This window comes from Pongo abelii, chromosome 9 (assembly GCF_028885655.2).
Source record: "Pongo abelii isolate AG06213 chromosome 9, NHGRI_mPonAbe1-v2.0_pri, whole genome shotgun sequence".
Classification (NCBI taxonomy): Eukaryota; Metazoa; Chordata; class Mammalia; order Primates; family Hominidae; genus Pongo; species Pongo abelii.
Window position 1 is genome coordinate 42,546,428 of NC_071994.2, and position 17,890 is coordinate 42,564,317.

A 17,890-nucleotide genomic window follows, 5' to 3' on the forward strand; every position below is an offset into this window, starting at 1 on the left:
TCCCAATTTCAAGAATGAGAAAGAAAGTATGTCTGTTTTTTGTAATCATTTTGGACTTTGGTTGACAAATCAAAATATAGTGAGAACAAGTTATAGAATAATTACAGTCACTTTGGTTTTCAGATGATTTATGCCTTCCTGGGTGATGCTTTTAATGTGTTTGAAGTGGCTTCTAAGTGACAGCTTCCATCACTATCTCAAACTGGTTTCATTTATCAGACTTACTTCATATATGGACATATAAAATGTGGGCTTCCATTATTATTTCTGATATTTTCCATAGAGTGTTTGTAGTATAATATAATATATACCTACATATATTGTAGGCTTACAATGTGCAAGACACTTTTGTAAACCCCACACCAAACTATGACATCATGTTATGATAGATAACAAATGCACAGAGGGGTAGTGAAATTGTGTTTTAGTGTCTATATGCCCAAACTGTAAAGAGTTACTATACTATCTCTACTGAGAAGGAAGGAAGGAAGGAAGGAAGGAAGGACCTACATGTTATCCCAAACACTCAAATCTTCAACAAGCACTGAGTGAAACACAATAAAATTATATTTCTTACTGAAAATAAAGTTATAATATATCCGCTTTTCTAGGGCTCTGTTTAGTTTCAGAACTAAACTGAAACTTTAATTATAAAAATTCATGGCTTGAGTGACACCTGTGATAGCTCAAATACTGAAATATTTTAGCATAACATTTTGTGTTACAAGGAATTTTAAAGGGCCATTATTTCACACCTCTTTCATCCCAAATTATAGCTATAAAAACACCCTCACTCTAATCACTCTACAGAAAGGCATTTCTTTCTAGTGACTATCAGCTTATATTTTAATAACATCACAGATCGAGAACTTGTCACAATTCCAGGCTTTTTTTTAGTTTTTGAGAACATTATTGTAAACTGCCTTAGTATACTGAGTCCAAAAGTGCCTTCCGGGAACCTACCAACCAACCACCTTAAAGAATAAAAGGTTTTATTCTCTTTTGCTCAAGGACATTTTCAAATTTGCAGACATTTCGGGGGTCCTGTCCTATTCCTTATTCTCCTTGTTGTGGTTATATATTCTCAGTCCTGACATGGTATGGTTTAAAATCTCTCCATCCACCTGGGGACTCTCCTATGAATATTATCAAGGCTGTGTAAATATTCCTGAAACGTGACGCTCAAGCCAACACAACTCTCATTTTCTCACTCTTTCTCTCACATAAGTGCACACACACACACACACACACAAACACACCCCTTTCTCTGTCTGTCTTGCTAGAAAGACACTCTGCTTTCTCTCCACATAGTTGTATGTGGCCACAGCATAGCCCCTGAATTTACTTACATCCTAGCTCCAGCTACACAGAAAGACTTATTAGTTGCCTCTACGTTACAGTTCCAGAGGGAGACACTAATTGATTGGTTTTTGTTTTGGTGGCCACCTCTGAATCATTAGCTATGACCAGTGGTTTCAGGGTCACATAAAAGAAGCATGGCTTCTAGGGATAACTAATCCAGATGAAGCCAGATGACAAGGATCTGAGGACAAACAGAAAACAAGATAATAATTGAGAGCTGGGGATGTGACCAAATGGCAATGGCAAGCACACTGCACTCTTTCAAACTCAGAGAAGATGTTTAAATTTGCAATAAATTAGTATTTTTGATAACCAAAGGTGATATTTTTTCTCTTTTAATGTTTACTAATAAGTCAGATTTTGAAATGAGATACACAGTCTCTTTTACCATAATATACACACAATTTTTATCTCTTTTTAAGTAAACAGCAAAAAACGAATGCATCATATCTTATATCCTTTTGAGAAGTTACCTTTTATTATAATTTATTGAGTTTTCCATTCTAACTTTGATTGTATATATAATACAAGTTATGCATTTTAAACAAGTTTTTAATTTTAGATAAAACTATGATAAGACCAAAATATTCCCCATTTTACCCTTTCTTTGAAAGACTTGTTCTATCATCTGGTAGTTTATATACTTTACCACATGTATACTTGATGATTAAAATTCTTAAACTCCTATTCACATTTTTTTCCTGATTTTTGTGGTGTTTTTGGTGTCATGTGAATCAGCCATAGATATTTTAAGAAAATATCAGCAAACTAAGAGAATAGGTTTTCATTCACATCATGCAGAAGCCTGTCTCCTCATCTGTGTCCCTCCTGTAATAAAGAAAGGCTGACTTTATTTTCTTTTACTCCATTGTCTTAACTCTTGAGATCTCCCTGTCCTTGTCTCTAAGTAGTGTTTTCTCACCCTGGTCTACGTTTTTCTTTCTATCCTGAATGGGTTTGACAGAATAATTTCCCTAAAAGCCAGGAAAAACACAGTATTTCCCCTAAAAGATTTCTTTAATTATATTATTTCTTATGGAGCTACCTAAAAGGGATTCCCTATTTATTATCACTGAAACCCAGTATGTGCCATCCTTTAGCCATTTTTATTTTTGTCTTTACATACAGATTTATTTTCTAATCTTCTCAAACTCACTGTATCTTCCTCACTCTCTCACTGGGTGCTGCACATGTATTGTGCAGAAATCAATTTTTGTTTTTCTATTTTTGTATATTCTCCATTCCTAACCTGAGATACTCTATAAAAATAAAGTAATCATTTTCAGCATCTCTTGGTCTCTTTTGATGGGTTATTTTTTAATTTTATTTTTTTAAAGAATACAGTTTATTATTAACTCTAGTCATCACGTACTAGCTTCATCTAACTTATTTCTCTTATCCAACTGAAATTTAGTATTCATTAGCCAACATCTCACCACCAATACTCTCCCCAGCTACCTCTGACCCTGGTAATTGCCACTCTAGTCTCCAGTTCTTTTACGTCAACTTTTTAAGATTCCAAATAAGAGTGAGATTAGGTGGTATTTGTCCTTCTGTGCCTGGCGTATTTACCTTAAAATAATGTCCTCCAGGTTCATCCATGTTGTCACAAATGACAAGATTTTCTGTTTTCTGACTGAATAATATTCTACTGTTTCTATTCAAAATGTTGCTTATGTCCTCTATCATTACTTCACAGAGCCACAAATACTGGTGTAATATTGAGCATGATTTATTTCAAACCAATGCAATCACTAAAATAATATGGTTTTGGAAACATGTTCAGATTGCTTTTTTCAAGTTTTTCTTAATATTAGACTTTGAAGAGAATTTCACATTAAAGAAATAATAAACATGTCACTACAAATAAGAAGAGTCAATGTAAAACAATTGATTTTATATTTTTAATAGATATCATTGGCTCAATCCAAATGCATGTCAATAATAGAGTTTTGAATTAAGAACCAAGGTCAATGGAGGACATATAGGCTGATGAGAAGGGACTTAGAATCTACTCCACATGCTATCTTGTGTGTAAACTTTAAAACAGTTTTTTGCATTGCGATCAGTGAGCCAAACTGGAAAGGTGGGGCTGTAGGGTAAGACAGAGCAGATTTTAAATCTAAATTCCAATTAACATGATTCTCAGCAATTCCACTAAGCACTCTGAGCAACAATTTGCCATCTACAAAATGGGAATAATAGCCACTTCACAAGGTAGTTGTGAAGATGAAACAAGAAAATATGTACAAATCTACTAGAAGAGCTGCTAGTAAGTGCATAGCAGATGTAAAGTTATTTCTATATTAAAATACTTGTTTTTCTTTTTTGGCTTGGAAAAGCAATTTAAAAATCATATGGCTTTTCATAATTTACACAAGTATATTTCATAATATGCTTCCCTCAAAAATAAGCAAACCAATACTAATAATATTGTACTGATTCTACTTGTATTGTTAAGATAATTCCATTCCTTACCACCACGTCATTATTACCATAATCAAGTTTTGATTGTATTAAACATGGTCCATTTAGGTCAATATTATCAAATCTGTCTATTGATCGGCAGACTTACTAGGGTCCATCTTACTAACTGAGGAAAGTATTATAGCTCCCTAACATTCAAATTGTGATTTGCAGACAAAAAGCATCAGCACCACCATCACCAAAGAGCTTGTTAGAAATGCAGAATCTCAAGCCCACCCCAGTTGTGTAAGAATCTGCATTTGTACAAGATTTCCAAGTGAATCGCATGCACATTTAAGTATAAGTGAAAAGATAAATAGGTTCATGCATTTAGAATAAAACAATTTTGTGAAGCTTCTGAATGTTGCTTGACACTATGGCAGAAATAACTAAGAAAAAAATAAAAGAAAAGTCTTACCTTTGTTTCTGTCCTAATTCCAGAAGTTTCTGAACATCAATTTTGGCAGAATGCTCATCGTTTTTTAAGGACTGATAAGAAAAGTGGAAAAATGAAGTTTTATTCAAGTGAGAAATTGAGGCTCACTTTAACTTTGGTTCTAGAGTGCTAGATAGGACTGCACATATGTCCTGGAACAAGAATCAAAAATGAATCCATGATGGTCCTCACGGCTCTAAGGATGTAAACAGAAATTTATGACACCAGCTACACAGTGGGTGAAACGAATTGGGCAGTCTTGGCTTTTAGAGGTTTGATGGAGGAGAAATTACTTTCCAAATATCTAGGTCTCTTTATAAGTGAATATAAAACATATCTTCTATTCATTCTTTGCAGGTTTACTGTGTTCTCTGCAGGCATGTTAAACTAGGTCTGGCACAGCTTCTACAACTATTAGGGAACACAGCAAACCTCCTGCATAAGCCAGGAAATAGCACAATTCAAGATTAAAATAGTCAAAGGGCATGCACCTGTTAGATTTTGTTGATTTCTTGTTTATGAGTAATGCATTAAGACACACACAAAAAAACAGGGCCATGTAAAATTGTAACTGGTCTCTACAGACAGAATATTAACAATAAATTGTGTATACTACTTCAGTCCTTAGTGTTTATATACTCTGGCAAATTCAGAATTCAGAGACTATGAATTATAGCAGAAAAGTCTCCTGAGCTTTTTCTTGCAAGAGAATCTATCCTACTAAGCCTTCTCTAATAACTTTCTTATTAATATTCAATAAACTAATTAATATGGTAACCTGTCATTCTTGGCATTAAAAGTTGAAACTGAGAGGCAAGAATATTGTTTGCAAAAGAATAGTTGTGACTGGGAGGGAACTGACAATAGCAAAAAGGGCAAACACTTGTTTACTTAATATTTATTTAACAAATATCTATTACAAATCATGCAAAGACCTATGCAAAGTCATGGTACCTGCCTTCACACATTTTTTAATCTAATGTTGAAAATCAACAATTTTAATGTAGTATGATAAGTATTATAATAGGGATGAAGTGGGATGAACTTTACAAGACAAACGTCTTCCCTACTACAACTGGCTGAGGTTATCATTGGGAAGCAACCAATAAACAAGCTTATTTATATGAAACAGTAGCTTCACATAAATACAAGGAAAGCAAAAAGAAGAATTAAAATGTAAAAAAAAAAATCATTCACAGGAGTTAAAGTTCAAAGTGTGTCATGGTCTTATGACCTGGCGCAAGTCACAAAATCAGCCTTGCACAGTGGCAGCCAAAAAAATAAGCAAAAGGCATTTTAAGAACTGCAGTTATGTTTAGTGGTATGATTGTTATCCTTTCAGCAAATGCAGCTCTATAAAATTGTATATGGGCATCAAGCAACTTTCTAGACTGTAATGAGATGTCTTGACTTCGGCTACTGGCATAGAAAGGCTGAGTATTCTGGGAATATTGTAAATACTGATCACATCTGGGCCTTTCACGATATGTTTCAATATTCTCAATGTGTCAAGTGTTCTATGCCTCTGAGAAGGTACAGTTTTCTTTGTATTCTTCCCAGTCTTATTCACTTGGTGAATTTTCACTTAACCACAAATTCAGGCATTGGCTTCACCAGAAATCAATCTGTATTTCTTTTCATCCTTGTGAGTTTTCCCTAATGTTCTGTGCATGCTTCCATCATAACACGATGGTTCCTGCACTGTTATCATTCTGCTTCCATCTCTGTGTCCTACTGGGTTGTGTATAATTTTTTTTTTTTTGCTCTTGTTTCCATCTTCTCCATATGTAACACATCTTCTGGAAGAAGAGCTTAGATATTGACTTTAAATACTAGCTCTGTCCCTTAACTATCTGCATGCCCTTAGTTTATTAACTTTTCTCTAATTCTGTTTTCTCACCTATGAAATGTGACTAATAGTCTTCATGTGAAAATTAAATACAAATTGTAGAAAGAGTATCTAGCACTGGACCTTGACCATGTTCAATAAGCCTCAGTGGTTACTATTACCACCACCACCACCACCACCACCACCACCATCATCATCATCATCATTATCATTATTATCATCTTAATGGGACTAGAAAGCTAAGGAGAAGAGTGTGGACAGAAGCGACTCCACATGGTTTAAAAACATGGTTCAGTTCAGTAACTAATAGTCTCTGGAGCCAGATTGTCCACATGTAAACTCTGGCTTCTTTTGTAACATTCAAAAATAACATATCTTTCCTAAACATTATCTCTCATGTGTAACAAGGGATGTCACAATAGGATCTACCTCATAGATATGTTACAAGAATTAAACCATGTAATACATACAAAGCTTTTAGCATACAGGAGATAATAAATACAATGTTTATGTCAAATATTGCAAATATATTATCAAATATTTATGAAACTATTTTTACCCTATGTAGAATTTTTTAAAGATTTCAGTATGTTAAGATGTTTTTTACAGATGCCACTTGCCTTTTAAAGGCATTTACCTATTTCAGTAATGTGGTTTATTAAAGAATCTTTAGAATTATCCCATGGGGAATTTAAAATTCTCTTCTAGGAGTCATTCCTATATTTATTTAACTCTTGATCATAATTACTTTGTCATTGTATAATATGAAAAACACAGGGGTCAAACTGATCTTAGAAGCTTGAGGAATTGATGGCTCTGCCAAGAATACAATTTTCCCATTTCTGTATTTGTTAAACACAGATTCCTAGACTATATTTCAAATGACATTTCTGTTTAAGGCGCATATAATAGTAAGTAATAACTACCATGGTCAAGCCCAGAAACACATTAAAAACTATTTAAAAATGCATGTCAATCCACTCAGAAAATCAGATGACTGCTCCTCTTTTACTGCTCGGAAAATGAGTTTTCATCTCACCTGAAGATTGACTTTAATTCCATCAAGTTCTCTTGATGTCTTTGTCAGCTGACGAAGAATGGTGCTTCGCTCCTTAAAGACTTCTTTCAGCTGCTTTTCTAGCTCTTCATAGTCCTGTCTAACACAGAAAGAACAGGCATGAGAGCCCCCCAAATGGTTCCACTTGGCATCATTCATAATCACTAACACTCACAGTTTTAGTAAAATCTAGAGAAGTTATAACCTCAATAACTAAAACGGTTTTGTTGTCACGATTTCATATAAAAGGGGAAAATTGAAAACTCCATTTTATAACAAAAGTTTCATTTCCCAATGAGGACTATCTATGCTCCAGATATCTATGACATAGACCTAGACATCTATCTATGTCTTCCCCGCTGCATGTAAGACATGCCTTTCATCTTCTTCCATGATTGGGAGGCCTCCCCAGTCACATGGAACTGTGAATCCACTAAACCTCTTTTTCTATATAAATTACCCAGTCTCAGGTATGCTTTTATCAGCAGCGTGAAATGGACTCATACAGATACTAAAGAAAATAAATGTTGAATTTTTCAAAAAGTGAATAAATTTTAGAAGGTTTGGAGTTCTAACTGGGGAGTAGGAGATTTGCTGCTGAAATGTGAAATGACTACTCATTTCACAAGACTGTTAAGTGATGATTAGGAATTTGGGCATTATTTTGAGAACAAATGAAAGTAAATGAGAGGTTTTAGGCAGTAAATGATAAGATCAGATTTATGTTTTGAAAAATTTTCCCTAGTTGAAAACTCAGGAGTGAATTGGAGGAGGGGAAAAAACAGGAAAACAGGTGACTGTTAAGAAAGTTACCATTGCAATAGTCCAGACAGAAGATTATGCCGGCCTAACTAGAGCAGAAGCAGGGGAAGCAGGGAAACTTGGATTGATTTCAGCAAAACATACAAAATGGAATTAATAGTGTACTGTATCTGTATGTGTAACTGTGTGTGTGTGTGTGTGTGTGTGTGTGTTTGTGTTTAATTCTTTTGCCTGCATGTTGTGGAATAAGGGTGGGAGGGAGCTATTTAGTAATGATGCCAGGTTGCTGGCTTAGGCAATTTTTGCACACAGCCCTTCACTGAGAGGGAAGTCAGGAAGAACAGTGTTTTTAGTGAAAGATGGGTCGACAAGTTCAATTGTAAAATTGTGGGAAAATGGCTCAAATTCTCTCAGCTTTAGCTGAGAATCTGTAAAATGTAACAGTGAACTTACCCATATTTTCATGTGTTAAATAGAGTAATTTGTGTAAAGCATTGAACCCATGATAGGTAATTAATTGAAAATATATACATATATAATTTCTATTACTAAGAAATATGATGAATTTATAGTCATTCTGCAGAAATATAAAGGAACTAGATCTCCTAATGGCCTTACTGATGATTAACACATGCATCTCATCTAGAATAGACTTCTATTACAATTTTTTTCTTTTTCTCATTTGCTAAATGTAGGTCTCTAGCACTCTTCACATTCTTCTCATTAAAAGGAAATTGGAATGGCCCATTGCTAAGAACCACAATATTTCTCGCTGGCCTTGTGAATTTCACTGATGAACAGTAATCAGCCAGTAATCAGACAATTATTAATGCCCCAAATTTCCATTCAGTCTCACTGGCAAAGTTAAATAATAAACAGCAAGGCATGTTTTTATTTTCTTCCAATTTTATAACCTTACTTTATGCCCCAATTTGTTTCTCCTGAAACACATCTCCAAAATCATCTTAAGTGACCAAAATTCATAATAGTAGATTATACGTATTGACAGCTTATTATATATGCTGTCATATTATATATAGGGTTAATAATAGTGTTTTTCTCATGAATTTGTTCTGAAGAGTAAATGAAATGACGTGCATAACACATCCGTACCTATTTTATAGGCACGGAAATTGAATCACAAGAGTAGTAAATAACTTCTAAGGACACGCTATTAAGAAAGTGGTATATCAGTCAGTCTCCAAAGCCTAATATCTTAACCACAATTTTGAAAGAACATACTGATTTGGCTATGAGTTTATCGGTTAAATGTTCACTGCGTCCTTCAAGAACTTACTGTATATTACTTCTTTCTTCTCAATTACACAAATAAATGTTGACTTTATTTACTATAAATTTACTTTTAATTAAATTATAAATAACATTTCCCTTTTATAATATATAACATCATTTCATTTCATCTTCATATTTGATTTTCAAATAATGTTATGAGGAAAACAGAACCAATTTAAATCTCTCTATTTTCTGGTAAATACATTGGGAACCATGAAGAGGACACAAATTATCAGGAAAATGTTGGCAGAATTGTTAATTAACAGTACTACTTTAGATTCAAACATTTAAGGTCCTTACGTAAGAGGAAACCAAATTACACTGCAGAAGTAACCATAATGAAAGTGTCGGCTAACATTTTATTGGATTTTTCTTCCATTTACAAATGAGTGCATGTTCATCTTCTAATAATTTTCTCTTGCTTACATGAAAAGTAAATATGACCCTCCTACACTCAGGTTCTGTAACTGGCTTCATATGTCTTAGAGCACTTTCCATGTCTATATATGTTACTATCCATTTTGGTTGTACTTGAATATATTTTTACCACTGATAATTTATGGTGTTTCCAATTTTTTCTTTCTCTCTTAAAAATTAATAAAGCGTATATATGTGGGCACAAAAGAATTCCCTGAGTACTTCTGTGATATAAGTTTCTAAAAGTGTAAATATTTCTTTAAAAGTCAACATGTTAATTTTTTTTGGGGGGGAGCAGGGTGGGAGGTCTGGCTTCAGTGCCCGTATCTTGTATTTATTTTTTTAAATTTTTAATTTTTGTTGGTATTTAGTAGGTACATGTATTTATGGGGTATATGAGATATTTTGTGTTAGTTTCAATATGTGCTGGTAAATTGCCTATCAGCTATTCTAGCCTATAATTTTCTTAGTATATTCTGATGTTCTTCACACCTTCACCTAAACCAGACATTGTCTTATCTCCCTTTTTCTTAAAAGAAAATTTGCTAATGGCATGAGTGAAAAATGATACCCTCTTTCTGATGTAATTTGTATTTACTTTATTAGATATTGATTATATTTTCATAATATTACCACTTGTATTTCTTTCTCTGTGAATTATCTGTTTATATCTTTTGCCAATTTAAATTTTGAGTTAGTTACTTATTAGTTTTCTAGGGCTTCCATAACAAAGTAACTAAGACTGGATAGCTCAAACAATAGATATTTCGTCTCACAATTCTGGAGGCTAGAAATCCAAAATCAAGTTGTTGGTAGGGCTGTTTCCTGTGAGGGCTGTGAGAGAAGGATCTGTCTTAGGCCTCTCTCATCAGCTTACAAATGGCTGTTTTCTCCTTATGTCTCTTCACAGCATCTTCCTTCCCAGTGTATCTTTGTGTCTAAATTTCCCCTTTACATAAGAACACTAGTCATATTGATTTAGAGTCTGCCTTAAAGACCTTATTTTAACTTTATTACCTCTGCAAAAACTATCTCCAAGTGAAGTTAGATCTAATGTACTAGAGATTAGGATTTCAACACATAAATTTGGGGGCACATATTCCAACCTATTACATTTTCCTGACTTATTTGGAAGATCCTTGTCCACTATGGGTTTTAGTTCATTGTCATTTTATGGGTTTTTTTTCATACCTCTTATTGGTATTTACATTTACCCCTCTCCAATTTCTTTTAAATAATTTATTTAGATAAATCCTTTTTCTTTATGACATCTGGACTATTTTTAGGTTTCTCCAACCCATGTTATTTAAAAGTTTATGTACAGTTATAAAAATGTATCCATTTTTAATTTTTACTCAACTACCCAATTGATTTTTGTATCTACATATAAACATATATACAAATATATATGTATAGTAAGAAGAGGGACTATAATTTAAATATGCATAGCCAGTTGTCCTGACACGATTCGATACAATACTTCCCCTGCTGATTTTAATATGGCACTTTTTGATGTAACAAATTATTTTTTCTAAATGTTTTTAAATTCTGTATTCAGATTCATTTGCTGTCTTCATGACATATCATGATTTAATTATTAAAACTGTGTACAACATTTTGATACTTCTTAGATTCATCCCCCCATTGTTTTCGTTCACAGTTTCATTGGCAAATGTTCTCTTTTGTTTCTTCTGAATGAATTTTAGAATAAGCATGTCAATTTTCTGTAAATTCCTGCAGGGAATTCAATTGAAATTGCATTTGCATGATAATTATATTTAGGGAAATAGATAACAATCACACATCTTTCCATCCAGAAATATACTCTCATTTATTATGCCAGTACATTTTTATAATACGGAAATTCTTTACATTTACTCATTTTTTGTTAGACTTACTGCTACTGTTGTGGATGGGTTTCTCCATTTAATTGTCTAAACAGATATTGCTAGTCATCTTTAAAGTCACTGTCTGTAAGTTTATTTTGTTTCCAGATACCTCATTGAACATCTTTATTAGATGTCATAGTTATTCAGTTTATTCTGTTGACTTTTTAAAGTGGTAGCAATAACTTTTTTGAATTGATCAGTCATATCTTTTTCTAATAGCTATAATTTTATTTCTTTTTGTTTACTAATCATGTTGCCTAAGCCATTCAAAACAATGTCGAATAGAGGAGGTGATAGAATACCTTCTATCTTGTCCTTGACTTCATTTAATTTAATTAATTGATTGATTGATTTTTTGAGACAGGGTCTGGCTCTGCCACCCAGGCTGGAGTACAGTGGCATGATCTCAGCTCACTGCAACCTCTGCTTCTTGGCTCAAACCATCCTCCCACCTCAGCCTCCCAGTTAGCTGGGACAATAGACACACGCCACTACCCCCAGCTAAATTTTTTCTATTCTTAGCAGAGATGGGGTTTTGCCATGTTACCCAGGTTGATCTCGAACTCCTGAGCTCAATCGACCTGCCCTCCTCAGGCTCCCAAAATGCTGGGATTACAGGTGTGAGCCATGACCCCTGGCTTGTCTTTGACTTCAAAATAAAAAGTTATGCTTCATCACTGAGTACCATATTTGTAATTTTCAAGTGATACTCTTTCTTAGTCCATTGTTTTCAAATATAAACTGTATTAAGATACAGCATTCATGTAGAAAAACAAAAATCCCACGGACACACTTGAAGTATTGCAAACTAAACACCTCGGAAATTTAAGAGATAGAAAACTAACCTTAGAAGCTTTTCTTTGATGACACCCATTCATTACCTTTACCCTCCTCCCAACATATAACCAATATTCAGACTTCTGTGACTTAAAATTGTTTGCTTATGTTTGAAATTAATATATATATAAATCATATACATCAAATGTCTTTTGTTTGATTCATTTAATATGATATCAAGTTTGTAAAAATTTTTCACATTTTACCCAAAGTTTAATTTTATTTATTACTTTTTATTTTTCATTTTTCAGAGATAGGGTCTTGCTCTCTCACACAGGCTGGAGTGCAATGGTGTAATCATACCTCACTGCAGCCTCGAACTCCTGATCACAAGTCATCCTCCCACCTCAATCTCCTGAGTAGCTGGAACTATAGGCACACATCACCACACTCAGGGCTAAGTTTTTTAAATTTTTTGTAGAGATGGGGGTCTCATGATGTTTTCCAGCAGGGTCTTGAACTCTGGGCTTCAAATAATTCTCCTGCCTCAGCCTCCCAAAGTGCTGGGATTATAGGCATGGGTCGCCGTGTCCAGTCAGTTTATTAATTTTTAATACTGCATAGTGTAGTGGTGAATAACTGTACAGCAATTTTTTCTAGTGTTGATAGACACTTGTGTCTTTTTCCAGTTTTTGAATATTATGAGTAATGCTGCAATGAATATTTCATATGCTTTGTGGTTAACATATAAACACATTTATGCTGGGTATATATCTAAGAATGGAATTGCTGCATCATAAAGCACGCGTATGTTCTACTTTAGCAAATAACAGCCAAAAAATTTTTCAAATTAGTTTCAGGGTAGGAGAGGTAGAGAATTCCAGTTGCTTCATATTCTTATCCACATTGGTGTCATTAGTACTTGTTTTTAATTCAGTAACTCTAGTAGTGCTGTAATAGTGTCTCATTTTAGCTATAATTTGAATTTCCCTGGTTGGTGACTCATAAAGGGAGGATGTTACTAAAGGTGATTTTTATATATCCTTTATAAAATGCCCGCTCATGACTTTTGCCCTTTTTCCATTAGTTTGCCCATTGCTTGTTATTGATTTGTGGGAGGTATTTATACATTCCACACATAAGCCCTTTTATGATTAAATGTATTAAAATAATTTCCTATTCTGCTGCTTGAATTTTGAATCTCTCTCTCTCTCTTTCTTTTTTTTTTTAATATGAGGTCTCACTCTGTTGCCCAGGTTGTCATGCAGTGGCATGATATCGACTCACTGCAACCTCCACGTCCTGAGTTCAAGCAATTCTCCTGCCTCAGCCTCCCAAGTAGCTGAGATTACAGGCATGCACCCCCACGTCCAGCTAATTTTTGTATTTACAGTAGAGATGGGTTTCACCATGTTGGCCAGGCTGGTCTCGAACTCCTGACCTCAAATGATCCTCCTGCCTTGGCCTCCCAAAGTGCTGGGATTACAAGCATGAATCACTGTGCCTGGCCCTGAATTTTCAATCTCTTAATGGTATCTTTTAATGAAGAGTTGTTGATAATATAAGTATTGATATGGTTTGGCTGTGTCCCCTCCCAAATCTCATCTTGAATTGTAACTCCCATGATTCCTACATGTTGTGGGAGGAACTTGGTGGGATGTGGTTGGATTATGGGGGCAGGTTTTTCCCATGTTGTTCCCATGATAGTGAATGAGTCTCATGAGATCTGATGGATCTCTTTCTTTGCCTGCTGCCATCCATGTAAGATGTGACTTGCTGCCCCTTGCCTTCCACAATGATTGTGAGGCCTCCCCATCCAGTGGAACTGTAAGTTCACTAAACCCTTTTTCCTATATAAATTACCCAGTCTCAGGTATGTCTTTATCAGCAGCATGAAAACAAACTAATACAAATATAGACCAAATTAATATTTATATCAGGATTTGTCCTTTTTAGACCTAGTTTAAGAAATGTAAGCTGGCTTACTATATTTTCTGGAAGCCTGTGTATTAAGTAATTAGTTAATTTACTTATTTCGCTTTTCACATTTTAGACCTGCAAACAACCTGGAATTGTATTTTTCTGTATTGCACGGGTACATATAATTAAATCCCAATATTTTGCAGTGCCATTTTTTATAAATAAATTTTCTCAATAAAAAGATGTCTGTTTCTATATTATTTAATCCATCAAACTGAGATATTCGTTTAACATTTTGTTAGTGTCACTGTTTCTTATTTATTAAAGCTTTATAAAAGTATATAGATACCCAACAGTCTAAAAATTTAAATTTTGTTATTTTCTTCAAGATTGTCTTGCCTATTCACGGTCAAATGCATTTCCATATACATTTTAGAACTGGTTTGTCAGTTTCAACAAGAATAAAACCTTGTTTGGGTTTTGGGTGACTATATTGACATTTTAAAAATGTTGAGTTTTCTGCTCCATAAACATTTCATATACTACAATTTATTTAGAGATCGTAACATTTTATCTTAATAATATTGTATAGTTTTCAGTGCACAATCCTTTTGTGAATAACTTACATTTGTGCATCACTTACATTTAGAATCTTTTGAATTTTCTATACACACAATCATACGTTCTGCAAGAATGATAGTTTCTCTTTTATGTCCTAATTTATTATCAAGAGTTAAAAACCTATTCTACAGTGCTCAATAGAATTGATACTATAAACATCTTTGTCTTATTCCAGATTGTAGGAGAAAGAACTTTCAATATTTCACCCCAAATATGGTATTTCCTATTGGATTTTTGTAGTAAATATTCTTTTTCTTTTACATTATCAGATGTAAAATGTTCCCTTTCTAGTTTCTTAATCATTTAATCATGAATAAAATTTGAATGTTGTAAAACGTTGCTTGCTTCATTATGGCAGGTGTTATTATTTGCTAACAATTCCTTTCTCCCTTCCCACATTTACCATGCTGCAAATATAAGCAGAATAGAAATCCATATGTCATTCATTTGGTCATGTGACACTCCAAAGGCACGCTAGTGGACATGGCTTATCAGTGACATTAAACGTCGTTTATGTTATTTTTCTTAGCTTCTTGTTCTCCTGCTATTGGCCATGTGAAAAAATAACCGTAGGTAACCGCTTCAACTCAGGCTTCTTCAGTAAGAAAATAAAGAGAACAGGTCTGGCTCACGCTTGTAATCTCAGCACTTTGGGAGGCTGAGGCGGGCAGATCACGAGGTCAGGAGATTGAGACCCTCCTGGCTAACACGGTGAAACTCTGTCTCTACTAAAAATACAAAAAATTAGCCGGGCGTGGTGGCGGGCGCCTGTAGTCCCAGCTACTCGGAGAGGCTGAAGCAGGAGAATGGCGTGAACCCGGGAGGCAGAGCTTGTGGTGAGCCGAGATCCCGCCACTGCACTCCAGCCTGGGCGACAAAGACTCTGTCTCAAAACAAAACAAAACAAACAAACAAACAAAAGAGAACAGGTCTGAATTTGATCCATACTCTGAAGCAGAAACACTTGCAGTAAGCTCCCAACATGAGCTTGAAAAATAAGTGCTTGTTTTTGTAAGTCATTAGGCTTTGGAGTAATTTGTAATGTAATATCAGTATAGCAAAAATGTGTCTAATAAATGCATTAGTTCAAGTGATCACATACATTTTTCATTTATACTATTAATGTACTTCATTGCATTGATCCATCTCACATGTATGATTAATGATTACATTAAATTAATCTCACACTATCAAAATAATTTCAGTATACTTCTGCTAGATTCAGTTTCCTAATATTTTGCTTATAATTTTTACATTTATTTTCATAGAAAAAATCATTTGTAAATGTCTCTCTCATATTCTTGTAAAGCTTGGTATCTAAGTTATGCTTATCTCATGAAACAAATTGGATAGTATTTTTTTTTCTATTATCTGAAAGAATTTGTGTGAGACTGGTAACCTTTCTTCCTTGAATGAGGAGAATTCAGAACTAAAATAATGAGGCCTGTAAATCCTTTGTGGGAAATCATTTAGTTAGTCAATGCTTTAATAGATATGTAAATACTCAAATAATCTAATTGTACGCATTTCAATGCCAATAAATTACATAATATTTAATAATTTGTGTATTTTATTATCATTTATTTACTTCATGATTCTGTGTGTTAGTCTGAGCTTAACTGGGCCACTCACTTGGTTGGGCTTATTCTTGTATTTGTGATCTTTTGTTCGTCAGCCAATGACTCTACTTCTATGGTTGAATTGCTGTCAGTTTAGCAGTGAAAGCAACTGGATCTCGCTTTATCAGCAAGCTAGCCTAGAGAAGATCATCTACCAGTTGGTCAGGGATCTAAGAGAATTAGCAGAAGTCAGGGAGTATTTTTCAGGTTTAGGCTGAGATTTAGAATAACATCCTGTCAATCATACAGTATCAGTTACAAAGCAAGTCACAAGTTCAGGCCAGATTCAAGAATCAGGTAAATATACTTCACTTCTTGATGGGAAAAGCTTCAAAGTCATAAAGTAAGTGTATATGGATATAAGGAGAATAGTTATTGGCGTATTTGCAAACAATGAACTACATAGTGCCAAATGCTGTGTTAACTTCTCTATATTTTATTTCTCAGAGATTGGCCATTTGAGTACTTGTTACATCGTGCATTGATGGTTCTCCAATGCCTTAAAAGGAATTATTATTTTGAATTTTGTAAATTTTTTATGTTGCCTTCAGCAGGAAGATTGGTCAGCAGTAAGACTGACAAGTTTGCTCAATTTCACTAAAGATGGATATTTCGGGGCCATGATTTAACTAATTATTTTCTTTAGCTCTCAAAGATAAACATTTGCTCAATCAAATCCCATCTCTTCCCCAATTCTAATTATTTGAACATTTTTATTTGACTCTACCCAATCTTACTATCCTAGTTCAGGTTCTCACTATTTGAATGTTTATGTAATAGCATTATATGAATTTTATTTTTTTGCTTTTCTAATCCATTTAATTCAAATTATACTTTTTAACTTAAAATTCTAACTGGATCAACTTACAGTTCAAAATATCAGTGGCCCCTTCGGCCATGTCAAGGTCAAGGCCATCTTCCCTGGGGCTTGAATCTATCTCTGTTCTCCTTCATTTTCCTTTGTTCAGCTTTCCTCTATTTCCTCTTATATACCCTGTGCTCAGTTAATTAATTATCAAAGAGAATTTCTTGAAAATGTTTAAATGTGTTTTGTCTATTTTAATTCCTGTGAATAAACTAGATCTAAGATAAAAATGAATTCCCTGAGGAATCATTTGTTTAAATTCTTCCTAGTATTTAAGAACTTCCCACACACCGTTGCACACTGTATAGCCTTAACACTTGATTTCACAGCACAAAATCTCCAAATACTTCAAGTCAGTCTCTTCAATCCTTAGTCTTCTGTCAAGGTTTTCTGTATTCTCCATCTCTCTTTAGTATTATAGTATTTTATTATTTATGTATGTGTCTCACCACAAAATTGAATGCTTTGACTGCAGAAATGTTGTTTGATACTAGCACACTCTTTTGTACTTATAATGTTGAACTGTATCTGAGCCCCGTGCTTCCAGAAATCACCAA

At 34.1% G+C, this 17,890-nt stretch overlaps 1 protein-coding gene across 2 annotated transcripts in view; it reads right to left on the bottom strand.

Moving 5' to 3' along the window:
* LUZP2 (leucine zipper protein 2) overlaps nt 1-17,890 on the bottom strand; it is a 562,514-nt gene that overhangs the window by 316,995 nt on the left and 227,629 nt on the right. Inside the window, exons 2-3 of one of the 2 annotated variants that reach the window (XM_054523770.2) lie at nt 7,153-7,266; nt 4,247-4,317 (exon numbers count right to left, since the gene is read on the bottom strand). Coding sequence is in view for 1 of the 2 variants with exons in the window: in NM_001132557.1 (NP_001126029.1) it covers nt 4,247-4,317; nt 7,153-7,270 (189 nt within the window). In the remaining variant the exon portion in view is untranslated. 2 annotated transcript variants of the gene reach the window in all.